Here is a 23,301-nt window from a genome sequence, read left to right as displayed (position 1 = left end):
CAGATTGAGAAAACGCAGGCATCGAAAGGGCAATTTATCATCACAAGTAAACTTAGAAATGATTTCCCATGACTATTAGATACTGGGGTGCTACAGTATCTATATCTTTACTGAAACCATATGTACCCGATCTCCTGCAGCCGGACCTTCCTTATCAAGAACCCCAAAGTCGGCTGCCTGCTGACAAAACCTGGGCAACCACTGCAGGGTATGGGGCTCAGCTGGACCCCCAGTTAGAAGACTTTGCTGGGATTTGCGAGGGATTTGCAACGACGATGAAGAGCGCCGTTTGTTTTCACTCTCTGTAAGGAATGTACTCATTTAGCAATTACTGCTGCTCACCAAAGCCTTGAAGACCCCCCTTTATGTCAAATCAGTGCACACTGGCATTATATCGCATGAGCACAAGCCCAGCCTTGAACATCTAGTTTCCAGAGGTAGCTATATAAAGAGCTTTCTATGCAAAGACATGAACCATAACAGAATCCTTTAGGTCTGATTGGTTTGGTCCATTTTTCTCTGACTACCCAACACCATTGCGGTGTTGGGGGGGTGTGGTAGAGGGACTGACAACTTTCAGACACTCATGAACTATATATATAAAAAAAAGCTCCTCGGCTACACTGACAAATAATTGAGGCTTTGTCTTTATCACCAAGTCGGAACCGGGTTGGGGGGAGGACAAAGCAGGGTCTCCCTGCTACGTGGTCTGTCTTATAACAGAAGATAAGGGCCAGTTGCCTCATGCTTAGAAAGGAAACAGCACTCCCCAAACACGCTTTGGGTTTAAATCGACACGGATGTGAACTTTTCTGACTTCCAATTACCTCGATAGAGCTTGGGAAAGACTTCAAGCGCCACTTTTCTGGCACGTCTGCGCCGTGCCGACTCTAGAAAATAGCTGCATTATTCACAGAACTTTGAGGAAGTTCCAACATGTGACACCGCACAGCAAATAAGGAACCTTGACTGCCTTTGAAAAAATGCCTTTTAAATGTCGAAATAAACAAAAATACCTAATTGTTAACACGCTCGAAACTAAGAGGATTTGATGAAGCCACTTGCGGCTCCGACTAAATCCACAAAGGAAATAGATGGAAGATCGCTGTGACCTTTCACCAAGTGGCATCTGGGTCATTTTTCAACCAAAGCCTAAAAACAAGAACACGTTATTGTCATAATAAATTCAGCCATATGCAGCCGACGGCAGCCAGCAGCACAGAGCACCTGCGGCGTGCAGCGAGGTGAGATGTGAGGATGATGAAAAATGACAGGGAGAGGGGGACAAAGTGACCCGGCTCCTGCAGGTGGGGGTCTGAAAGGAGCGTGTAGAATTTCAATTACTGCAATTCATTCATCAAAAGGCAGCGGAGTGAGTGTGCTAAAACGGCGTCTTATCTCCGTCTAGAAGAAAAGGAGGCACGGTGGTGCTGAATGCTCATGAATAACCATTTGCAAAGCCGGTGTGAGATGAGCCTCCCTTTGATTGTTGTGTGCTTGAGCCTTAACACACAATGGGGAGGTGTGAAGGATGCACGCTCTCCCTTTCTCTCTCTGCAACAACTCAAAAAGCCATTGAATAAATAATAAGGGGAGAGAAAGTAAAGTTTCTATTGTTTTCAGTGTTCATGTACTAATCTGAGCCGCATTAGGATCCAGGTAAAAGGCTCCCAACACGTCCCAGCACACTCAGTGAGGAAAGTTGGCAGTGCATGTGTGCATGGGGCCTCAGCCTAGGTCATGACACCGAACCAAAAAAGTTATCAGACGACTTGAGCATCACGCCGAACGCGCCGAGAGCTCATGATTTGGACCATCAGGCCGCTTCAGCGGTGGAAAAACCACTGAAAGTTTGACACCTGGACTACAAAAGTGGAGCCCCCGGACAGAGTCGTCGTTTCTGTATCACTGCCCATGTTTTTGTCGCCTCATGAGCGGGACAAACATGCGTTTTGTCATGGTTTTGCGTGCGCGGTGTCCTTTGCGCGGTCACCAAATAACGACAAAAGGTCAAGTCAAACGTACCGACTGGAGGAAGAGCAGCGTCCGGACATAGTCCCTCTCCGTGTTGACCATTTCATTCAACACGCAGAGCCGGAGGCGCTGCTGCCGGTCCGAGTCTTTGGTGTCGCGGACACCGTTCTCCAGATGCCCGTCGTCCTCTTCCATGATGGTGACCGGACACCGAGACATGCTTCTCTCCGTTTGGCGCTTTTCCTCTGCAAGTATCCACGCAGGATCTGCTTCTTCAGTCCATCGTGCAGGAGCGAGTTCTCCTGAAAACAGCGACGACGCTCACGCTGGCGTTCGGGGATGTGCAACGCTGGATACGAAGTTCAGCCCCCCTCCCTTTAAAAAGTACCAAACAAGAGAGACTGTGGGAGCAGCAACACTGAGAAGTGGAGGAGGGACCCAGAGAGAGAGAGGGAGGAGAGAGATGACCCCTCTCTCTCTGTCAGGATCGAAATGAACTCCTCACCGTGGATAAGACCTCTGAATGCATCAATGTTTGTTATTCTTGATTTTATTTTCCAGGTTTTTCCAAATATGCGAGCCTGTTGCGCAACGCTTTAGGGGCCCAAAAGTCAATTAACACAGGCGAGCTCGAGTTCTTTATTGAACTACGTGAACTAAATAAATGCATGTGAAAGTTCAAGTTAAAAATGCTTTGATTAATATTTTACCACCGTGATAATTGTTGCGCGCAAATATTTGCTAATTTTAACAGACATCAAAGGAGACTTTACATCTTATCGCTGTCTGATGGAGTTTTAAGATAAGTGCGCCATCTGGTGGAAACCTCCGGATGTACAATTTCTCGTCGCAGACCAGACTAAACGTTTTATTATTCTATGATCATTTTAAAGTTTTAAATCATTCATAAGTCACGTGCTCCACAGTTAGTCAATGCAACGGATGTGCATGAAGAAAATATCCTTTTGACAAACTGTCTGCAATTTTTCCCCGTTAAAGGATGTAAACAATTACACCGCCCTAAAACCTATTTGATCAAAATGGCATCAAACCTGTTCTGCTGCATATTTTCCGTCAGTCTATGAAGTCAGTCTGCAAAAAAATCCTTTGTCCGATGTTAGTAGTTTAAAATATAGTCCCAAGACATTCAAACACAATGGGAGGGGGGGGAGACATGTTCCAAATCAAAGTAAAATGTCAATATCAGTTTTAATCGATGCATGTTACATTCAAGACCCACTGTGATGCCCCCGCAAAGAGTTGCATACATATAAGTTCTTGCTATCTCAAAGGAGAAATCAACAATCTGTAAATGCTTTAAACCACCATATATTTACAGATCACCCTCTGCTTCTGTACATGGCAAGTCCTTAAATATGATGATTTGAAGAACAGGAAACAATGTGCGACTGATTGCATGTGGTTTCTATTGAGCACGGCGAGCGTACTTTATCCTTCCCTCCAAAAGGGCATGCGTGAAAAGCACGGTTGTAAAAAGTGAAGTCACACAGGCGGACCATGGCAGGTTTAAAAACTCAGCGCGCGCCTCTTCTTCATTCGTATTTTCAAAGTTAAAAGTCGTCCTTCAGCAGGGTCTTCTTTCGAAATGCACAAAAGTAGAAAAAGACGTGTAAGGTAGGTCGGGAATCGAATGGAGCTGGAAAATCAAGAAATATGCTCAGTGCATTAAGACGTCCCCCAATACAAAGAAACCCAAAGGGTCTGTCCTGCTGTTTCTGCAATCATTTCATTCACATTGTTACAGGCAGACAGTGAGCACGTTTGAATCCAAAGCAAACAGTGAGCAAAACAAAAATAAACTGTCGTTGAAACTGAAGGCAAAAGGGTCCCCGAAACAGAAAACAGATAACGTGTCTCACCTCTCCGAGTTGAGATCAGTCAAAATGCAAGTAATAAAGCTGTTACCTACACAGCCTGTTAATATAAAGTAGTTTAGAGGAGCAAGACACTTCTACTGTTTTGTTTGGGATTTGCGGAGTCTTCGCTATTTCATATTAGCTCTGCAAAAATCCAAAGTGCAAACCCCCGGAGCTCTGCTCTCATTGTACTCACACAGCACCAGGTACTAAGAGTTAACACCAGTTCTAGGATCACGTCTCCACACGAAACATATACACGGTCTCAATTGCTTAAAAAGTGAGAGGATTCAAATGCCATATATGGTGGGCTAGGTGTGACTCTCGGTAACGGCGCAGCAGCTGCAGGGGAATGAGATTTTCAGGCTGGCGCGGGCAGCACGTGTATCACTTTACCGTACGTGAATGCGATGTAAGTGTTCTATATAAAGTGGTGTTTGTGTGCTCAGTCACTTACTGCAACAGTTAAATGGGTTTGCACAAGGAAGACTTGAGAAAGTAGCTCTGCATTCAAAATCAGATTCCGGGCTCAAGCTGTCGCTCAATTCTGAAGCCGCCCGATGTTAGCCGCGCAGAAGCATAAGCAATGCCGTTCAACTGATGAAGTTTATATAATCAGCTGCATGGCATAAAAAAAAAAAACAGTTTTGTCAAAAAAAACCAAAAAAACAGATATGCAGATATGGATTTTGGACAGATCTCTGTGTTACTAAACCATGAGATACGCACGGCTGTGACGAGAAACCTTTGACATTTTCAGAAAGGCCGAGTGTGAAACTAGTGTACTGCACTCAAGGAAAAGCAGAAGGTTTATATTTTTCATTTGTCACAAAGCATGATCCTAAATGAGGGAAAAGTCACTGTAGAACTTCAGCCATTCAATTAGCAGCTGCAACATAGAAATGTAGCTCTTTCCCATCTTGGCATGATTTTTGACACTTTGCTTTTGGAGTCAAAGGCAGACAGTGTTGATATATGTACTCATATAAATAACAAAACAGTACAGTATAAATATAAAAATTCTGCGTGTGTGTGTGTACAACGCACAGTTGTAAATGGTGCGTGATTACATGAGGGTGTATGTGTGTGTTGTAGTGTGCACTTGTGAGCCAGTGTTAGGACAGGACAGATGGGCTTTAGAGGTGAGGCTTTCCCTCCCCCACCTCGTGGAAGAGTGAAGTGTAAAACTCGGGCTCCAGTTGCTTGTTGCGGTATCGCTGCACGATCTCAGTTATTTTCTGTTTCCGCCTCACGTGAGGGGGGTTGTACAAGTCACTCTCCAGACGTTTTCGCCGGCACATGTTGATGACAGTCTGGCGGACGAGAAATCCTGAGAGAGGGTCAAAAACATGTGAGTTCAACAGCTTGAACGGGGCAAAAGAGTAGCCTAGACCTGCAAACATGGAGGAATTTGATAAAATCTCTCAAATCTGTTATCTGTATAAACATGTCACTGCAAAACTAATGGCAAAGTCATTATTTAAGTTTTAAATCACAACGTGTGTGATGCCAAAGTGCTGCGTTGTTTCATAGCTCTGTGAAAAAAGGACAATTTTACAGCCTTTTTCGGTGTATTTAATGCTCATTCTATCTGTTTAAAAACATTTGACATAGTGGAAGAAATACAAATTAGCAGCCTGAAAATATGCCTATTATTGGAGTAAATTGTTTCTAGAATTGGAAATACAGGCAATGGCAGACAAGGATGAAAGACAGGAGCTGTTACCGAGCGCTCTGCGGCTGACCACCATCCCATCCACCAGGGGAATCACCATGCCAAATTTCCCAACGGCCCCATGGAGTCGGATCCTGAACAGTCCCGTCTTCAGTGGGTGGATAAAGATCAAGGGAACATCCTTCTCAAGTAGCCCTGACCTGCAGCAGACCAAATTAAAAATAGAGGACAGGCTGATCGCACAAACCAGGACAACCTAGAATCCAAGTTGATCCAGCGTGACCTTAAATATACAACAGAAAAAGCCTCAAATATATAGTTGTATGAAACTGCCAGTATAACTGAATATTTGAGAGTGCGCTCATCAAGAATTTAGTTGTTCTTCAACTAATTTTATTCTGACGCACGCGCGACAGCAAAGTCATTTGTTATTGTGGTGCTTCCAGTCATAGTTCTGCTTTCTTGCGACCACAGGTTGTGGTTCCTTCTTTATCTGTCGCTGTTATTTTGAACGCCGTCACTCTGAGGCTGTGTAGGTGACCGCTTGCAGAACAACTTTCGAGTTTGGAGTCTAAACTCGTGTGTACCTGCAGGAAGTGCTGTTGCTCAGGCTGGCTTCCAAACCCGTGCTGGTTTCCGCCAACAGATCAGACAAGGGGAAGTTCTCTAAAAGATTAAAAACAACAATGACATTCGCCTGCAGAAGAAACTGTTGCAACGCTTAAAATTGCAAATGTTTTGAGATTCTGTTGGAATATCGTAAGCAAATGAATTAGTCGATCTCCATTATTTTGTAAGCGTGATTTTCAGTTCCTACCGATGTCGTCGAAGCGTTCCACCCAGACTACAAACACCTTTGTGTCGGGACCCAGAGGAGGGAAAGACTTGCCACTCGACGACCTTTTAGTCTTTGCCAATGGACTTAGCTGCATTAAATTTGATCAAACGTTAAAACAGGATACAAAATTATTCGGAAACATCCAGGATCCGATCCAACTTTTACCTTTTTGGCAGATTCCAGGTTTTCAGAATGGTTGGGAAAGAGCTCGAGTGTCAGATTGTGTTGTTTGAGTGAAGCAGGCATCAGGTCTGTGTTGGCGTCGGCCTCTACAGTAGAGTCGCTGTGCGACGATGATTCCTCTGCAAAATAACAAAAGAATCCTTCACTGCCGTTTCATAAAGTGGCACATCTGTGGCTTTACAGGAAGAGGGAGGAAATCCTGACCGGAATTTTCTGTCAACGATGGAATGACGAAGGCTATCTCTGTCAGGGCATCAGCATAATACAGAACCTTCTTCTCGCCATTGAACACCGAACCTCCTGTGTCCTCAAAGGTCGAGACTTCCTCTATTATAAAAAAAAAAGCAATAAAAAGGAAAAGTTTAACCATTGACACCAAACACACGGTTGTGGTCTCCATGCAGAGCGTGTGTGCCAACTTAATACATCTACAAACACTTCTATTCCTTCACTAACCATCAAAATATTAATCATTTATTGTAAAACAGGCAAGTATGCTTGACAAATACTTTGAATGGGTCTTGGGGTGGCTGAAGTACCTGTTTGTTGCAAGTCATTGTTATCAGAGGAGGAATTGATTGACCAGCTGGTATCTAGGTGCCCGGTCCAGCCAGGGTGCCGTCCCAAATCCACGGGCCAGCCCAAGGATAGCAGGAACTCCAGGAAGTGGGGTTGGACACTGGATGAGGACTCCACATTCTTCAGGATCTGAAGAACGCAAAAGACAACTCAGCATTTCAAGGGAGTACTTAGCAATAAGGCGTTTTTATCTTATCAGGAGTCTATTATTGGCATTTACACACCTCATGACTGCTTTTCTGTCCAGCCCTCATATAAAATATAAAAACAGTGTCAAATGGTCGGCAGGTAAGCAAGTCCAGGTAGCTGATATCATCAAAAAACCCCGGCAAAGATGAGTCCAGGGCGATCAGATGAGGAGGTAGACGGCTGTTGTTGGGCTCCTACCGATAATAATAAATATATATTCTCATTCAACGACACAAAGATTCATGAAACAATAATAAAGACTTAATAAAGACTTCAAAATGCAAACACTTATTCAACTTAAGTACATGTTTTTAGCATTAACCAGTATTCGATATTGGCAAATGCTTTCGTGATTAAATAGAGCAGTTCTTGAGAATTCATGAGATAAATTGTCACGTCTAACCTTAAGTGCCTCCAGAGACAGAAAGCCAAAGTGGGACAAGAAAAGACGTGCTGTCTGGAACTCCTGCGAGGGTGGAGGGGGTCTGCACTCAGTCTGAGGATCTGGGAAATGCTTGGCCTTCCAGATTTCGTCACTGTGCCTTTCCAAGGCGTTCTCATACTCGATTTGCTTGGTCATCAGAATTCGAAGTTTGTCATGCTGCATTTCCAGCTGTACAAAACAAGAGCACGTGATACAACCGTCACCAAATGGAAGACACCTGGACGTTCAGTATGCATTTACAACAGTGCTCCGCAGACTAAATCAAACAATTGTTAACAAACAAAATTATTTATGGTGGTTTGTGAGGGAAAAAAAAAAAAAACACCTAAAAATTCCAAATAGGACACCAAACCATATCGTCAGCCCATACCAGTGTAACAGCAATCTGGGTTTTTTACATTTGATCTAATTTAAGATGTAATTTAATGTTATCTGCAAATGGTCCTCACACGCAATCAAGATCAGGATCTTTATCTCACCTCTTTACTGACAATGTCATCCAGATCTGGAATACTGACATCTGCTTTCACCAAAGGGATCTTATCCACCTCCTCAGGGAAGGGTCTCTGCTTTACATTGTACTTGATCCCCACAGCATTGTTGGGTGTTGGGCGACCCTCAGGAACAAACACCTGCTGTGTAGAGAGGAGAAAACAGGCAAGGAACAGCTCTCAGTGACACAGAAGCTGGGATACCAAAGTAAATCCAGAGCATGCCGAGTGACATTTGTCTTATTTAGTATCGATACTTCTCATGATGCAGCACCTGACAGCGTGACCTCACCCTCTGATTAGCTCGAGCGCCTCGAGGCTGGTGGATGAGCTGCATGGTCCAGGCGTGGCGCCCAGCCGTCCCTCTGATCAAAACGGTCACCGATGGACTGGGGTCTGTGACATTAGACGTGAGAACATATATCAAGACATAAGACTTCAAGTCAAGTTTATTTCATCCATAAAAATGGAAATTACAGTGCTCACACACATACCCACATAAAAAGGGTAAATTGTACATATGCAGCTAAGCCTTTAGTTACAGGCAGTGGCCATTAACTTTGTGAGATAACAAGACAACCTAGAGATGCAGGTCTAAAGTGCTCATTGTTCAAGATGGTGACACTAGCCCATCATAACTTACCTGTCATTGTATACTCTAACCAGCCTGATTGTCAGCCCCACCATTTTCCAGCCCTTTTGCTCAGTTTATCTTTAAACTTGCACAACTGATTTAATAGCTGGGCTTGAATCTTGGTGGGTAATACCAAATACACCTTCATAATTATTCCAGACATCACAATTAAACAAATACATCAACATAACAACGACAAGCCACTGACTCTGCTCATTGCCGAGAGGTTGCTCCAACATGGCGAGTATGACCGAATTCTCCAAAACAAAGTAGCGGAAGTTGCTGGCTCCCGTGGCACTCAGTCTGGCGTAGCGAATCAGTGTGTCTTCGTTCAGCAGACTGCAGGTGGAGGCGGTCCCACTAGGTGAAGGGAAGGCACCCAGCACCTGCATAATACTGAGGAACACCACACCAGAGGCCACTCAGTGCCAGAAGTCTGAAATAAAGCTAACTGAAAAATTAGGAATCATGACTATAACTACTGTTGGAATTACAAATGAGCAGTAGGGATGCCTACAAATGAGTAGGCAAATAGCATGCCGTGCTAGAAAATCAGGACATTTACCACACAATTATGTTTCATATATTTTAAATAGTTTACTCATGTACACTCTACGGGGTCGATTTTATCTTGTGAACATCCGTAGTGCAAAAGTAAAAGAACCTGTTAGTTTTGTAGTGCCATTTTTTTTTTTTTTTTTTTGCATATTGTGATTTTGTAAAAATCTCACTAGGACAAAGTCGCCTCAGCAGCATCTTTGACCCTCATCGAAGCGGGGTTATGCTCCTTCTCCCCTTTATGCCGGACCTCATGTTCCTGTCGAGATTTGCTCCCAGAGATTCCGAGCTCAACAATCTCCAAAACCTCTACCAAGCAGTCCTGAGAAAAACACAGAAAAGGGGCAAAATTGCAAATGATAAATAAAAACTTACAATAAATCCATTCCCTTAAATGATCGATGAATACTCTATGATCAAATACATTTTACAAAAATGTAATACAGTGCTTGAAGAAATATACGTTTAATCTGACCTTTTCATCTAGCATGTCAGGGTGTTCTGTCAGCCACACACACAGAAACTGGAAGGCTGCCACAATCATGGAATGGAGGTCCCGCGACTGAAGAGGAGCTGGACGGCTACACTGGTACACAATGTACCCACATATAGAGCTGACGGCACGCTTACGGTCTGCAGAGTCCACTCCGACCTTAACCTGGTTGAATTAAAAATACAAACAACTGTATATTAGCAACAATATGGCAATTCAACATTGTTTTGTTGTACAGTGAAAACGTTTTAGCCAGGTGTGAAAAAATGCTCTCGTGGAAGTGTTAAGATTTTTTTCATAAATGAATGAAACACATTGAATGAACAGAAGTCAGTCCTTGGTGCGGCCGCCCTTTAACTTCACGTCTGCATCAAGTCTTCACAAGTACACGGCTTGGAGAACTAACCACAGGTCTTCTGTGGATGTAGGCTTCCTGAAATCCTTCTGTGCCAGATGCACTGATGATATGGATATCAGGGATCTGCAGAGGCCACATAATCACCAGGGCTTTATTGTCCTGATGCAGAATAAATTTGCCACTAATCATGCGCCTTCCTGATGGTATTGCATGATGGATAAATATCTGCCTGTTTTTCTCATCATTGACGACACCTTTAATGCTAAACCAAATCTCCAACTCTGTTTACAGAAATGCAGCCCCAACTTCCAAGGAAAGTCCATCACTGCCGTTTCATAACGTGGCACATCTCCATCTGTTGCCTGCAGACTCTCATTATTGAACCGAGCAACCTGCCTTCTGCTGAAGCCAAATATTTCAAATTCTGACTCATCAGTCCGGAGCACCTGCTGCCATTTTTCTGCTCCCCACTTTCTATGTTTTCCCGCATAGTTGAGACGCTTCGCCTCGTTCCCATGTCAGAGGTATTTCTTTTTGGCTGCAACTCCTCCACAAAGACCACTTTTGACCGGACTTTTCCAGACAATGTAGGATGTACCTGGGTCCAGCTGGTTCTGCCAGTTCTAAGCTGATTGGACATCTTACGATTTCAAAAGGAAATAAGCTTTCATCTGCTGCATTAAGATTCCGTGGCCGACCTCTGTCCAACAAAATCAAGACTAGCTGTAAGAATTGATGCTGGTTTAAAGGCAGAGGGTAGTAACACACAATGTTGATGTGATTTGGATTTTTCTTTTGTTCGTTCACTTAAAAATACACAATCATTATTGATATTTTTGAAAGAATTCATAGTTGCAGCATTTTTATCACATCTGCATATGCAGTTTTTTCCAAAATTAAATACACTAAGTGCATGCAAAAATCTCTTTTTTTGATGTTTTAATAAAACAACTTCTTATTTACCAAGAAACAAACGGAGGACACAGGACGGCTGCATAACTGTGATTACTTAATCTGACTTTGTGGTGTTTGTAGATACCTTGGCAAGTCCAGCGAGTAGCTCCAAGGCAGCCAGAGAAATACTCATGTCCTGCCTCCACTGGGAGTTGAGCCTCTGGGTGACCAGATGGATGCTGCGCACCAGCAGACCTGCCGCTGTATCTGGAAGAGCTAGACCATATAACACCCGGAAATACCACACACCGCAAAAAACAGAGCAAAGCAGAATTCAGGCACCACAGAGGAGTTAAGACAGGATAACAGAAAAATCATCCTGGTTGAAACATAAATGTGTATTAGTACAAAGAGCATGCATTAGAATGTTTAGAGCACACCGTGTTGACAACATAAAGGCAGATAAAAGAAGAAAACTCCACAAAGCCACAAAACACTCTCACTAACTCGTCAAAAATCTTAACTTCTACAAAAATTGACGTATGGTATGTCGCTAGATCACACAAAAATGGAATATTTTTAAACTTTAAAGTAAATAGTTAACTGTCATTCTTATCCCCTGTTTAACTTTGTTTCTTCTGTGCAATATAAAGAAAATAAAACTAAACATAACTTAGAGGAAGAATTACTTCAGACTTGAGTTACTCTTATTTATTTAATATTATTGCTTGTTTGTTTAGCTCTTCTGTGACAAAACAAAATATTATCTGTTATATGTGGAAACACCCTCAACCAGTTAACTGGAACCAGTTTAGGCACCGCAAACTACCTTTCTACAGCAAACATCACAGCAAACAACTATTACCTACAAAGACATTTTATCCAGCGCTTTTTCATCCTGAACATCACCGTTACCACGTTAGCTTTAAACAGCAAATATGTTAATAAGGTGCATAACAATAAGGACACTGCCACACTCGGCATTCAAAAAAGGGCATGCTTTAACAGTAATGCACTGCTGTGTGTTATGCAAAGCTGCCACTAACCAAGAGCATGGATATAAGTCGATTAGGACCTTACCATAGTCTCGGAGAAGGGCCTGGGCAGGACGCTCACAGTCGGGGCTGGTGGCCTCAGAGCTGCCCCCACTAGTGAAACTAATCCCACTGTTGGTGCGACTGTGACTCTGACTTCTCATGGTTGAATGGCTCCCATCTATGCTCCCCTACACCATATAAAAACAGAAATATGACTGTCTCATACAACACACTGCTTTTAACATCCCATCATCAGTAGAAAACAGGCAGCCTTACTGTTTCTGTCTGGGCACCGATGGACTCCAACAATGCCGAGTCCTGAACAATATTTAACATTGCGCCTGGGAAAATATGATGGAAGCATTTAAATACAGATTTTAGAAATATTCAAAACATAAAGGTACTGCTCATGTATAAAGATTGAATAAACAGTTAAAAAGAAAAAAAAAGCCAGTTGAGCACCCAGAATGAGCTGTGTGTTGGTGGGGTCGGTCTCCGTTTGCAGGGCTCCTATGAGCACATTGACGAGCCGAAGCCTCAAGGACAGGAAAGAGATGGGCTGATCATGGGGCCACCCGTCCTCCTCATTGAATTTCCCTTCCAACAGAACCTGAAAACACACATTAATGTGGTGAAGAAGTCAACAACGTCATGTTTCCAAAATGTTTCAATAAGGATTTATATAAACCAAGAGCAAAAGTTTAGAATTTGGGATTTTAAATGGAATTAAAACCAGACCCCAAAGCTGTTACCTCTGATTTGATGTTTCCAAAGTGATGCGGCAATGGCAGCATTGCAAGGAGAAGGTTGATAGAAGCTCTCCTCAGGTCTGTTGGGTTTACATACATCTTGAATTTGGACAGTTCCCTGTTAAGAGTAAAGCAAATATACAGTATCTCTAAATTCAAAATATAATCTGGTATGAAAGAACGAAATTTCAAAAGAAGGATTATAAACCAATATTTCAATTTCATTTCATTCTGACCTGTCCGGTACGATCGTTTCGAGGGCGGCTATGAAGTAAGGCACCACCACATTGATGCCCTTCAGGTCAGTGCAAAACAGAGAGGAAGAGTTGAGAATTATAGAGGCTAAAACAGGTCTGCAGATGAAATCGGAGATCTGCAGACCCTGAATCAAGACCATGTAGAACCTGCAGAAAGAGAAACACAATTCCAAGTTCAGGCTTTCCCCAATTTTAATGTTGAATGAAAAATTAAAATGAACTTTTAGCTGTGATCTTTGAAAGGGTAATTGCCAACAGCAACCTTATTTATTTTCTGACTTTACCATTAATAGGGAATGCATCGCATATTTTTATAAAATCTTTTACTTGTGAATATGAAAAGTTTAGATCTTTAAAAAAAAAAAAGAACAAAACCTTAACAAGCTGTTTTGTTGTCGAATCCTCCGTGGTTTGAAAATGACATAAATAAATCTAAAACTTAATATCATTGTTTAAATTGCTGGATAACTTGGGGGGGGGCACTAAATGAGTGAAATCATTGCCAGTGATACCTGGAAAGATAAACAGGCAGAATTTCCTCTCCAGTTTTCTTGCTACAGAAGATGCGGCAGAGAGTTCCGCAGGCTTCAGCTCGGCCTGCTTCGTAGCTCTCTGGGAATTCATTGGTATCAAACATGGGATTGGATACCATGGAGTCGGTGGACATTTGGGAACCTTTCCTCCTCAGCTCTAGGCCTACTTGAGTTGCTATTGCTGTCAAGTATTGAGGGGGAAGAGAAAAAAAAGGATCAATGAAATGACTAGAGCTGAATGACCAGTGTCAGAAAGGTATTCATCTTCAGTATGCAGTCACCAATAAAAGGCAAATATATCATGTACGCAACAATAAAAACGAAAATCAAAGTAACAAATTCACCATAAACCTTAATGCTATCACAAAAGAGGGAACTTCAATAACTGCAAACACACACACGCACACACACCTTAAAAAAGCATTCCAGAGGGATCGCTGACAAAAAGAGTTTGCCATTAGCATTTGACTAAGGTGTAGCACTACAAATGTGCTGAAAGTAAAATCTAATAAGCAGCGAGGCCAAAGAGCAAAATCCTTATGTCAGTTCCCGCAACTCCAGCATTAAACATTCACTTCATGCAGAGCCATCAAACCAATGAAATCAAAACTAAAGCGAAATGATAACACTGGGGGAAATTCCAACAAAGAAAAAACATAAATATACAAAATACAGAAATATGGAACTTGGGTGGGGTTAATGTGACACAAAGAAAATGACAAATAAAATTAAAAAAATAAATAAACAGGCTGTAATAGACAGACAGATAGCATTATGGTTGAGACGCGTGAACAGTCGGTGAAACCCATTCCATCACCTCTGGAGACACTCTGAGCGGACGCTGATGAACGTTGAGACATGGCAAGCATTGGGGCTCAAAAAACCAAAGAAAAAACAGTGGCAACAATGGCAATGATCATGAACACAACTAAAAAGCAAGAACATCTGTCCAGAAACACAAATCAAATAATAGGGGAGGGGGGGGGGGAAGAAAAGCTGCTGTTCCTACTTACAAGATTTATAAGAAAGGAGAATTTGGATAAAAGAGGCTGCAAGATAACAGAAATAGTGGAGAGACACAAAATCAAAGCAGATCCAATATTTTGGGACCAATTCATATCAGGCATGAATTGTGTTGGGGGGTTTTTTTGTTGGATGTTTTAGATCTGTTCGATACATGAACACCTTGTAACAGTAAGCAGACATGATAGACAATGACATTACATCAAAAAGAGAAAAATAAATTAAATGGTGAGCCAATGAAGAGCCAAATTACTTTCAATTATTGTCAAGAACTGTGTGTGCAATCAGTGGGTCCTAAAAAAAACATGAGATGAATATATGAAGCCTTAAATATTTGGTTATATTTTATATGAAGTTTTAGTTTCAAATGAATATCTCAGACCAGGCCACTTCTAACCAAGCCCTCCACACGTAGAAAAACACAAAAAGGTTTCAGAGAAAATGGTGGAAAAAAGGAAAGAATTCCAAGTAAAAAAACACCAAAACCACAGAGAACTACAGGAAAACGTGTGCTAATGAACAGCAGCAGAACACCCACCTGCTCATGCATAAATGGAAACGCGATTAGCCTGCGTGTCGCTTCTTACCGGTCATGCTGGGGTCTCGGCTGAGGCCGCTGTGGAGTTTACAGTGGACCAAAGCGGCATCGAAAAGCCACTGCCCGAACAGGTGGAGGATGCTGTTGACCCTCGGCCGTGCCGGGGCAGGCAGAGGGCGAGACTCCCAGCTGCTCTGGTTGGGGCTGGAGAGCAGGGTCGGGGAGGACGAGGGTGGCTGCTGCTGCTGCTGCTGCTGCTGCTGGGACGCTTTGGTTGGTTGACTGCCACTACTCTGTAGGGATGGAAACACAGTTGCACAAATCCTCAAAAGTGGCACTTTTTTGGATTCATCTCGGCCCAAGCAATTCCAGTCCAGAAAATGAGACGTAGAAAATACATTGGGAATAAACAATATACATTTTGACATCATTTATAACTTGAAAATGCAATTGACGTAGTCTGCTTGTGGATTCAATCTATAGCAACTTCATGGAAAATCATATTTTATACATTCAGTTGTGATTTGTAGGAGCTATTTAAGGAAATAGAGCTTTTGGTTGATCCGTTATCCTTATAGTTATGCAAGAGTCTGATCAATGAGGACGCCAGCGCCTGATATGGTTTATGACAACACTCACAGTTGAGCTCTTGCTTGTGGTTTTAGTCACCACTGTATGCCGTTGTTTGCGGCTGTGAGGCGGCGTTGTGTTGGCGACGGAGGGGGGCGGCGACATGCTCATTCTGTTAACGGGGGTGGGTGGAGCGCTGTCCGCTCGGGGCCTCGATATACCTGTCGTGGAAGAGGGAATGAGCAGCCGACTTTCAGTGGAGCCTTCCGACGGAAGGAGGAAAAGGTAATTTAACAAGAAAAAGTGACATCAGAGGTCAAGAGATGATCATCGGCAACGTTCATTCATGTACATGCAAGACATTGGTTAGAACGGAATCACCATTAATCGATATTCATCCATCTTGATTGAGTTTTTGTGCACCCAAGACAGCCCATGTTGATGATCTTGTACATTAATCTGGATGTCTCGGAGACACAGATAAGTCTAATCCCATTAGTTACATCATCACCACCGATAAATATCCTTCATCTTATGCCCATCTCATCACGTAACATTTCAGCTGATGTCTGTACCATGAGACAGCAGCACTGGTGAAAAAGTGAACACCCTCTCTCGTACGTCTCTCTTTTCAACAGAGACACCTACAGTGTAAAGAGAAACACACACTGACACGTTCAAATGCTTAAACAGGTGCCACTGGCTAACATCAGCCATCTGGTTCTCACCCAGTAGAGCCTGAAAAGGGGGAGTTCATCAGAGAAGCTTTACACAAAAACCATCCCGTATAATAAAAGCACACCGTGTGACCTTAGGAAATACGGATATAAACCTTATAAACGCCATTTCATTTCACGCAGGGTCCTCTTACCCAAGAAGGCATCCACAAGGCAGCTGACGCCTCTCATGGCCCTGAAGAAGATTTGTGGTAGCTGCTTCAAACATGGGTGCAGCACCATTTCATGAGGGATGCTGCTGGAGTTGAGAAACTGTTCTTGGAACTTTGGAGTGGTGCTCACTATCGCAGGGTTGCTTAAATCCACAGGGTTGCTGAACAAAAACAGAAAGAATGCCTTCTAATGTGTTCTCCAAGTAAAGCTCTTTAGTAGCAGTGGTGACAAATAGATCTCTAACGGTAGAAGACTAGTGCATGACACACTGATGTGGATCTCTTTGGCACGATCAATGGAATCACACAAACAATCAGGAATGCGCACGGAAAAAAGTTTGAAGAGCAGGAAAGGAATGCGGACCGTCATGATTAGGGATGCTAATTTTGCAAATGTATTTGGGAGCGCGTATTTGGTCGCATCTATTACCATTTAGCATGTAACACCAGGACTACTTCCTGCTGCATTTTGATTGGTTGGGCAGCAAAGGCAGGCGGGAGCAGCTGGCCCACAGTGTATTTCTATGGCTGTGTCCCAAACCACACACTCGTTCATTATTCACTACTCACTACATGGGGGACATGGATGGAGTGAACTACGTAGCGCACTCAATTTAAAGTTAGTATTCGGACAGCGGCTTTGACGCTTTAGTATGAAATGTGAAACAAACAGCGGACAATACGTACATTTGTAAGTCATCTCTCCTTGTTTACCTGCCATTGATAGATTGTCACGTGATACCCTAAAGGCTGATGGGATATATTTTCCGAGTTAGGGTGCATCGCTTGTACACTGTGGGATACATTGAGTGCACTACGTAGGGTCCAGCGATGCTCACTGACATTTCGGACACTATTTCAAAATGGCGTCCACACTATTGAGCGCACTATGTAGGGTATGGGGGGGGTTTCGGACACAGCCTATGTGTCTCTAAATCAGACTATACCTCGATTGTATCAATAATTACTGCAACTGGACTTTCTAGCTACAAAACAGGTGGCAATTTGCAGTTTTAATTATCATTTTTATCTCATTTGTATCCAACACGTAGGCAATTAACTTGTTGTTCTTGGGGAACCAGTTGACCTTTTATGTCACACCACAACAGTCCATAGAGACGCATAACCAGCGAGGTAGCAGCCACAGCTAAATCAACAGCCAAGGGCCGCTAGTTTCCTACAGGTTGCTAACGCACACTCAGCTCGGTGGGACACTTCTGCTTCCAGGTCATCAAAATATAAGCGGAATGCAGCAAATGCCCAGATCGCGCAGGCTAGTTCACAACCGAGCCGTCTGGGGGGTGTTAGTCCAGCTACACTGTAGTTCTCTGGTCAGATTATAATCAAGCTATGTCATCCATATACATTTTATGTCATCAAACCAATGCTGGAGTTTAGTTGTCTTGCGTGTGCTGTGATCGACCCAAAGTTCAGAATTTTATCTAAGGTTATCTTTGGCTGCAAGACACCGGCCGTCCCTGAACCCGTCTCACAGTGTGATGTACAGGAAGGCCACCGTTTTAAAGCACAGCCCCGATATCTCCAAGTTTCCTCCCACGACGCTCATCGCTTGTCTGGGAAAGCCCAAAATCAATGCAAAGCAGCCGCGTATGAAGTATTATCATTCTCTGAGTGTATTCTGTGCTACAATTTATGCATGGCAATAAAACGAAGCCCATGAGAAACCAAAACTCATCCAAGGATGTCAGAGTTTCTGTACCTCAGCATATGGAGGAAACGGTACCATGTCTGGGCCACACAGTCACTGTCCATCTCCAAGGGAATCAGGTTTGCATCATCATCAGGAACTTTGAATGGCGGGAAGGTCGGCCCATGAGTGACACGCAAGAGCCTGCATTTAAGAAATGACGCGCTAGTTTTCAGGATATATGATTCAGGAAAGAACACAAGTGGTTATTATGTTGGTAAATCCCTTTAACAGGCATTGTATTATGACCTGGAGGTGAGGGCACAGGCGACTCTGCTCCACTGCTCTACAACAGGGGGGTGGTGTCTCCAGTTGGCCAGCATTTCTCTCGCTGTCTTCCAATACGGCGGCGTGGGAAAGCAGCGGGCGCACGCCAACAGCCACACCTCAAACAGGACCGCCATTAACTTCTCAGCCAGTTTCTCCGCTACCCCAACTGAAAAAAGGACAAAGAGTCGGAAATAAAATTGCCGCTCAATAAAAGACCCATTAAAGCATAAAACAACTTTATTACGGTCTGAAATGCATTAGTTCCTCCTTTGTTGGTCCAAAATCTCTGTCTAACTGTGAAAACGATCACCTTCTTTTTGAATAGCTGTGCAAATAACACCTAAATTGGTAGCTAATTACATATAAACAGACAGTAACAGACCTGGTTACCATGCGTAGTTAATGATGACATACCTCCAACTGTAGGTGGGGCTAGTAATGTGTCGTTGACACGGAGCAGGAAGAGCAGCAGCACCTCCCATGTTTCCCTCACCATAGACGAAGACTCCCGTGCCAGTTTTTGGACAGCAGTCAGAACTTGTTGGCAAAGCCTGATGTGGTTTAGACTGTGCTGTTCAGGCCTTTAGGGAGATGTGGAGAATTTAAAGGAAATGAATAAAAGTGAAAAGAAAACAGGAAATATCAAGGCACTGGAGGAATAAAAGCAAATGTAGGTTTTGAAAGATTATGCGATCGCAGTTCTTTGTTAGCATGTGGGTTTGATAAAGAGGAAAAATGGTCGTAGGAGTTCCAAACCTTGGTACGAAGACGTTGTAGAGGTGTTTGAGGATCGTCTGGACGTACATGTTGGGCTCCCTGACCACAGGCTGAGGCATGGAGTCCCTGGGTGTTACCAGGGCCATCATCCAGTCAGTGTAAACGTCAACACACAACTTGACTGTGTCCCCCTCTAAGGGGAGGGTGAGGCCATAACACAGCACCTCCATGGTCCATTTCACCTACCAATCAAGCAATACCGGTTAGATTCCTCTAAAACTTCACCCCGACAATCCCAAATATTTAGATATTTGCTTTATTTGCCTTGGAAAGAGAGCAAACCCAAAGATTTGGGGATTTTTCTTCTTATTCTTTAGCTCATGCGTATATTCAAAGGTACATCAGCACGCGGAAAACGAGGGTGAAAGATTTTTAACCCTTCTCGCGTCTCCTTTCTCATGTTTTGACATCACTAACACAAAATCCCTGGCTACCTTCCTACCTCCTGGCTTTCAAACGTTTATCAGGGACTGAGAAGAAGTTTGCCAAAAACTGGTGTATGCCGAGCAGACAAACAACAAAAGCTAAAGAAATTTGGGCGAATCTTCATAGTGAATAATCATAAATAATAAAAGATTTGGTCATTCTGACGTGTCTCCTTTTTTGCTGTAACAATCCATCTGAATAAAATACACTTCAGGCTTATGAGACTAATAATCTAGGAAGAATGATTTCACTTTTTTCAATCCACATAAGGAGTTAAGGGCAAAACATGACGATAATGGTAGCAACAATGAGGGCAGCAAAGAAAACAGCAGCTGCGTGTATCCAGGACAGGAGGCAGCACTTTACGGCCCATTAAGCCCGCGTCTCTCACCTCCTTGTCTGTCTTGAGGATGTTGTCGGTGGCAACAGGGCTGACGGCCGTGCCCAGGGGCTTGACCACAGCGTTGGCCACCTCTGTGCCCACGCTGGTGGGGTAGGTGTGCAGGACGCTGAGGTGGCCCTGGTCACTTTGCACCACCAGCTGCAGCGAGCGCCACTCACAGTACATACTGCTGACGTCAGTCTACTGTGCACTACTGACACCTCCTGCCTCCACCTGCAGACACAAGAACATTTCATATACTCGGTTAGAGCTGGGAAATAGTAGGAGCTTCATGAATATCAACACGGCAGTGTTGATATTAACGATCCTTCTACCAGAGTATAAATATCTAATAATCTAACAATGAATAACCACGGATGGCGATCCTTTTCTTCAATGGTACTCCGTTAAAAGTTTGAGTTTTCAATGTCACTGGCGAGGTTAAGGTGAAGCCTGTTAAGTATATTGAAGTGCAGCTACTGTCATTTAGTACATCCTATTCATGTAGGGAAATAATGAGGTTGCTGTTGTACATTATGTTTCATGTGGAAGTAAAACAAGGACACAGCGAGCAGAACCAAACGTAGCGTCCGCTGCATTGGGAAGGTGTAACAAGTATGAAAGCCAAGGTTGCAACTGCAAATGCCTAGATTTCTGCTTTATGACATACCGGCCATTTAAATATCTTGATAACGTAGATATACCGACCTATAATATGCTCAATCTTAGGACAACAGCAAGCATAAATAAAACCAGGAAACGCTTCTGAGAGGGATTAGCTTGCTAGCGTTAGCTAGCACTGACATCAAAACATCATCCTAATCTTGCTGATGACATTAGCTTAAGTTCCCTCTCTGCATCACTTCTGTGTCACAAAGCTGTCTCACGACACGAGACGATTTACCTCTGTTAAGGTAGCAGTTCGTCCTACTTAACACATATCTCAAACTACGTTATAATAAATCAGACGCAGCTAGCTGACGTTGCTAATTATCGTTGACATTAGCTGAGCTAGCTGTCATTTGCGTTAGCCACCAAACTAAAGACGCTAGCGTTCACCCGTGAAATAGACGATGTTTTCCCTTTTACCTGGACCCGCTGGAAATACTGTCATAACAGAGCTGTGAAAGACGCAGTTTGTGTTTCCTGAGTGTTCCGGTCTACACCATTACAGGCTCCATCTTCGCAATGTCAAGGCTTGGATTTTGCAGCTTGATGGGCTAACGGGAAATAGGATTCGCAAATTACCGCCCCCTACTGTATTGATTTGGAAACTGCACCATACCTGGTATTGCCTTCAGGGGCTCCACGGAAATCTCTGTTGTTCTTTGTCAGCCGAGCAGATACGGATTCAGATTCGGATTCAGCCTGTTGTTGTTTTTTTGTTTGTTTTTTTTTCTTTTTTTAAAAACGTTTACAACACCGCCATCGGGAATAAGCCGAGTATAATCACGTCATATCAGTCATACTCGGCTTATTCCCGATGGCGGTGTTGTAAAGGTTTTTTTTTAACAACACAATAAGCCGAATATGACGGATATGACGTGATTATAATTATGACTATGACTGTCTATTTTTTCTTAGAGCACCTCTTGTATTTATATTTACAGTGTTTTTGTTTTATAACTATGCACATGCCACCCTTTTTACATTTAGGGTCTGGAATCTTACACCCATTGTGGTTCTCATCATGTAAAGGCCTCCATGAGAGAGGTGAGGGGTCAAGTTGGTTTGATTAAACAAGGAAACAAGACTTCCTAAGGAATAAAGGTGCCGCAGTAAGACAAAAAGATCCTTTTTATGTGTACCTGCCTTCAATAAACAATGGAAATTGTTCTCTGATATGGTTTGATCACAACACACCCAAATCCTTAATCCTGTTAAAGGTCACATTATGATATGTTGGCCTACAATCTTCAAACAGTATTGTTTTCCTGTTTATGCAACAGTCAGGAAGACACTAAGAGAGAGAGAGGCTGGCTGACGAATAGAGGGATAATGAGTAAATATGCAAAGCAGGAAATATGATCCAAAGCAACACAGACATGCAATTTATGAATAATAATTAATAAACATACGAATAGAATAGAATAAATATAAATAAATAAATAACCACCTGTGATGGAATCTGCTGGAGCACTGACAATGATCAACTGTGCGAGTTGACTCACTGGATCTGATATTTGTTGTGCTCAGAGCCACCAAATGCATATGTCTTGAACATTGTCAAATGAAATCATGTTTTGGAGGAAAACCTGGTCGACATTTTCAGATATTGTAACACTTTTGGTCACCATTTGCACGGTTAAGTACAAAATACATATTCTGATTTATTAGTGTCCTGGTCCTGGTTTCCTGTTAGTTATGGTTCCACAGCATATAGCTCATATTTTTCAGACTGTAGTAAGTGGTTTTAGCTTTTGTTCTTCAACAGCCAGTGGAACAACCGGTTTTAAGCCCCTGTTTGCATAAGGAACTGCAGGTTGGTCTCGATGACAGCATTTTTTGGAATTTTTTTAAAGAAAATGTGATTCTGAAAATTTATTTAATTCATTTAAAAAATTAAATAAATAAAACTTTCCTTTGGAGCGTCGGAACATATTTGTACCACAGGGTGGTGCTGTTGTGCTCAGTTTTTCAGCACGGTAAATCGCGCCTTTCGTGACAAACATTACTTTAAAAAGCAACATTCCTAATGATGGCTGATATTTTCTTTATAGATAAACCAAGGTTTCACTCTAAAATCGAGCTTATTTTCCAATTTACAAAAAAGCAGCATTTGGGGTCTGAGGGGGTTCAATTACGGTCCTTTTGGTCTACAATAGCTCTAGAATAGCCAGTTATCAAATAAACCATAAGTGATTTAATGAGACATTCACTCTTTCAAAAAGAGACGGCAAAGCACTTATTTATTAAAGACGACTTTTGCTATTTTTGAACACTACTGTTTTTCC

General features: G+C 42.8%; 2 protein-coding genes across 15 annotated transcripts in view; both read right to left on the bottom strand.

Moving 5' to 3' along the window:
* Window positions 1–2,572, bottom strand: part of prex1 (phosphatidylinositol-3,4,5-trisphosphate-dependent Rac exchange factor 1) — a 54,915-nt gene extending 52,343 nt beyond the window's left edge. For 2 of the 4 annotated variants that reach the window (XM_057042147.1, XM_057042150.1), the window contains exon 1: window positions 2,026–2,569. In XM_057042147.1, coding sequence (XP_056898127.1) covers window positions 2,026–2,193 — 168 coding nt within the window. In that variant the 5' untranslated portion in view covers window positions 2,194–2,569. Of the gene's footprint in view, window positions 1–2,025 lie in introns of all 4 variants that reach the window. The other 2 variants (XM_057042148.1, XM_057042149.1) reach the window with 2 other exon arrangements.
* Window positions 2,573–3,164: 592 nt separating this feature from the next.
* Window positions 3,165–21,594, bottom strand: ralgapb (Ral GTPase activating protein non-catalytic subunit beta). 11 transcript variants are annotated; one of them, XM_057042152.1, is made up of 32 exons: window positions 21,437–21,594; window positions 20,357–20,581; window positions 19,519–19,721; window positions 19,177–19,343; window positions 18,742–18,928; window positions 18,505–18,636; window positions 16,767–16,945; window positions 16,471–16,539; window positions 15,965–16,116; window positions 15,375–15,618; window positions 14,778–14,813; window positions 13,744–13,945; window positions 13,211–13,378; window positions 12,978–13,092; window positions 12,688–12,835; window positions 12,502–12,566; window positions 12,269–12,413; window positions 11,334–11,464; window positions 9,919–10,101; window positions 9,617–9,765; window positions 9,094–9,281; window positions 8,544–8,647; window positions 8,240–8,395; window positions 7,719–7,928; window positions 7,351–7,509; window positions 7,087–7,255; window positions 6,752–6,874; window positions 6,530–6,666; window positions 6,344–6,452; window positions 6,114–6,192; window positions 5,578–5,726; window positions 3,165–5,181 (listed from the first exon to the last, which is right to left on the bottom strand). In XM_057042152.1, the coding sequence occupies exons 2-32, from the start codon at window positions 20,531–20,533 to the stop codon at window positions 4,988–4,990; spliced, it is 4,629 nt and encodes a 1,542-aa protein (XP_056898132.1). In that variant the 5' UTR covers window positions 20,534–20,581; window positions 21,437–21,594; the 3' UTR covers window positions 3,165–4,987. The 11 variants fall into 11 exon arrangements, with proteins under 11 accessions (XP_056898132.1, XP_056898133.1, XP_056898134.1 ...); XM_057042153.1 differs by having other exon boundaries at window positions 8,240–8,392; XM_057042154.1 differs by having other exon boundaries at window positions 11,334–11,455.
* Between the last annotated feature and the right edge of the window lie 1,707 nt (window positions 21,595–23,301).

The sequence above is a fragment of the Takifugu flavidus genome, chromosome 8, assembly GCF_003711565.1.
Source record: "Takifugu flavidus isolate HTHZ2018 chromosome 8, ASM371156v2, whole genome shotgun sequence".
NCBI lineage: Eukaryota > Metazoa > Chordata > Actinopteri > Tetraodontiformes > Tetraodontidae > Takifugu > Takifugu flavidus.
The sequence above is the reverse complement of the archived record's forward strand: the minus strand, read 5'-3'. Positions and strand labels throughout refer to the sequence as shown.

Bases quoted from the DNA above. Each gene is read 5' to 3' on its own strand.
- ralgapb (XM_057042152.1), bottom strand. From the start codon at position 20,533: ATGTACTGTGAGTGGCGCTCGCTGCAGCTGGTGGTGCAAAGTGACCAG. The intron at 14,814-15,374 runs GTAAGAAGCGAC...GTTATCTTGCAG, and splicing joins CCGAGACCCCAGCATGACCG to CCTCTTTTATCCAAATTCTC. The intron at 5,727-6,113 runs GTACACACGAGT...GGTCTGCTGCAG, and splicing joins AGCAACAGCACTTCCTGCAG to GTCAGGGCTACTTGAGAAGG.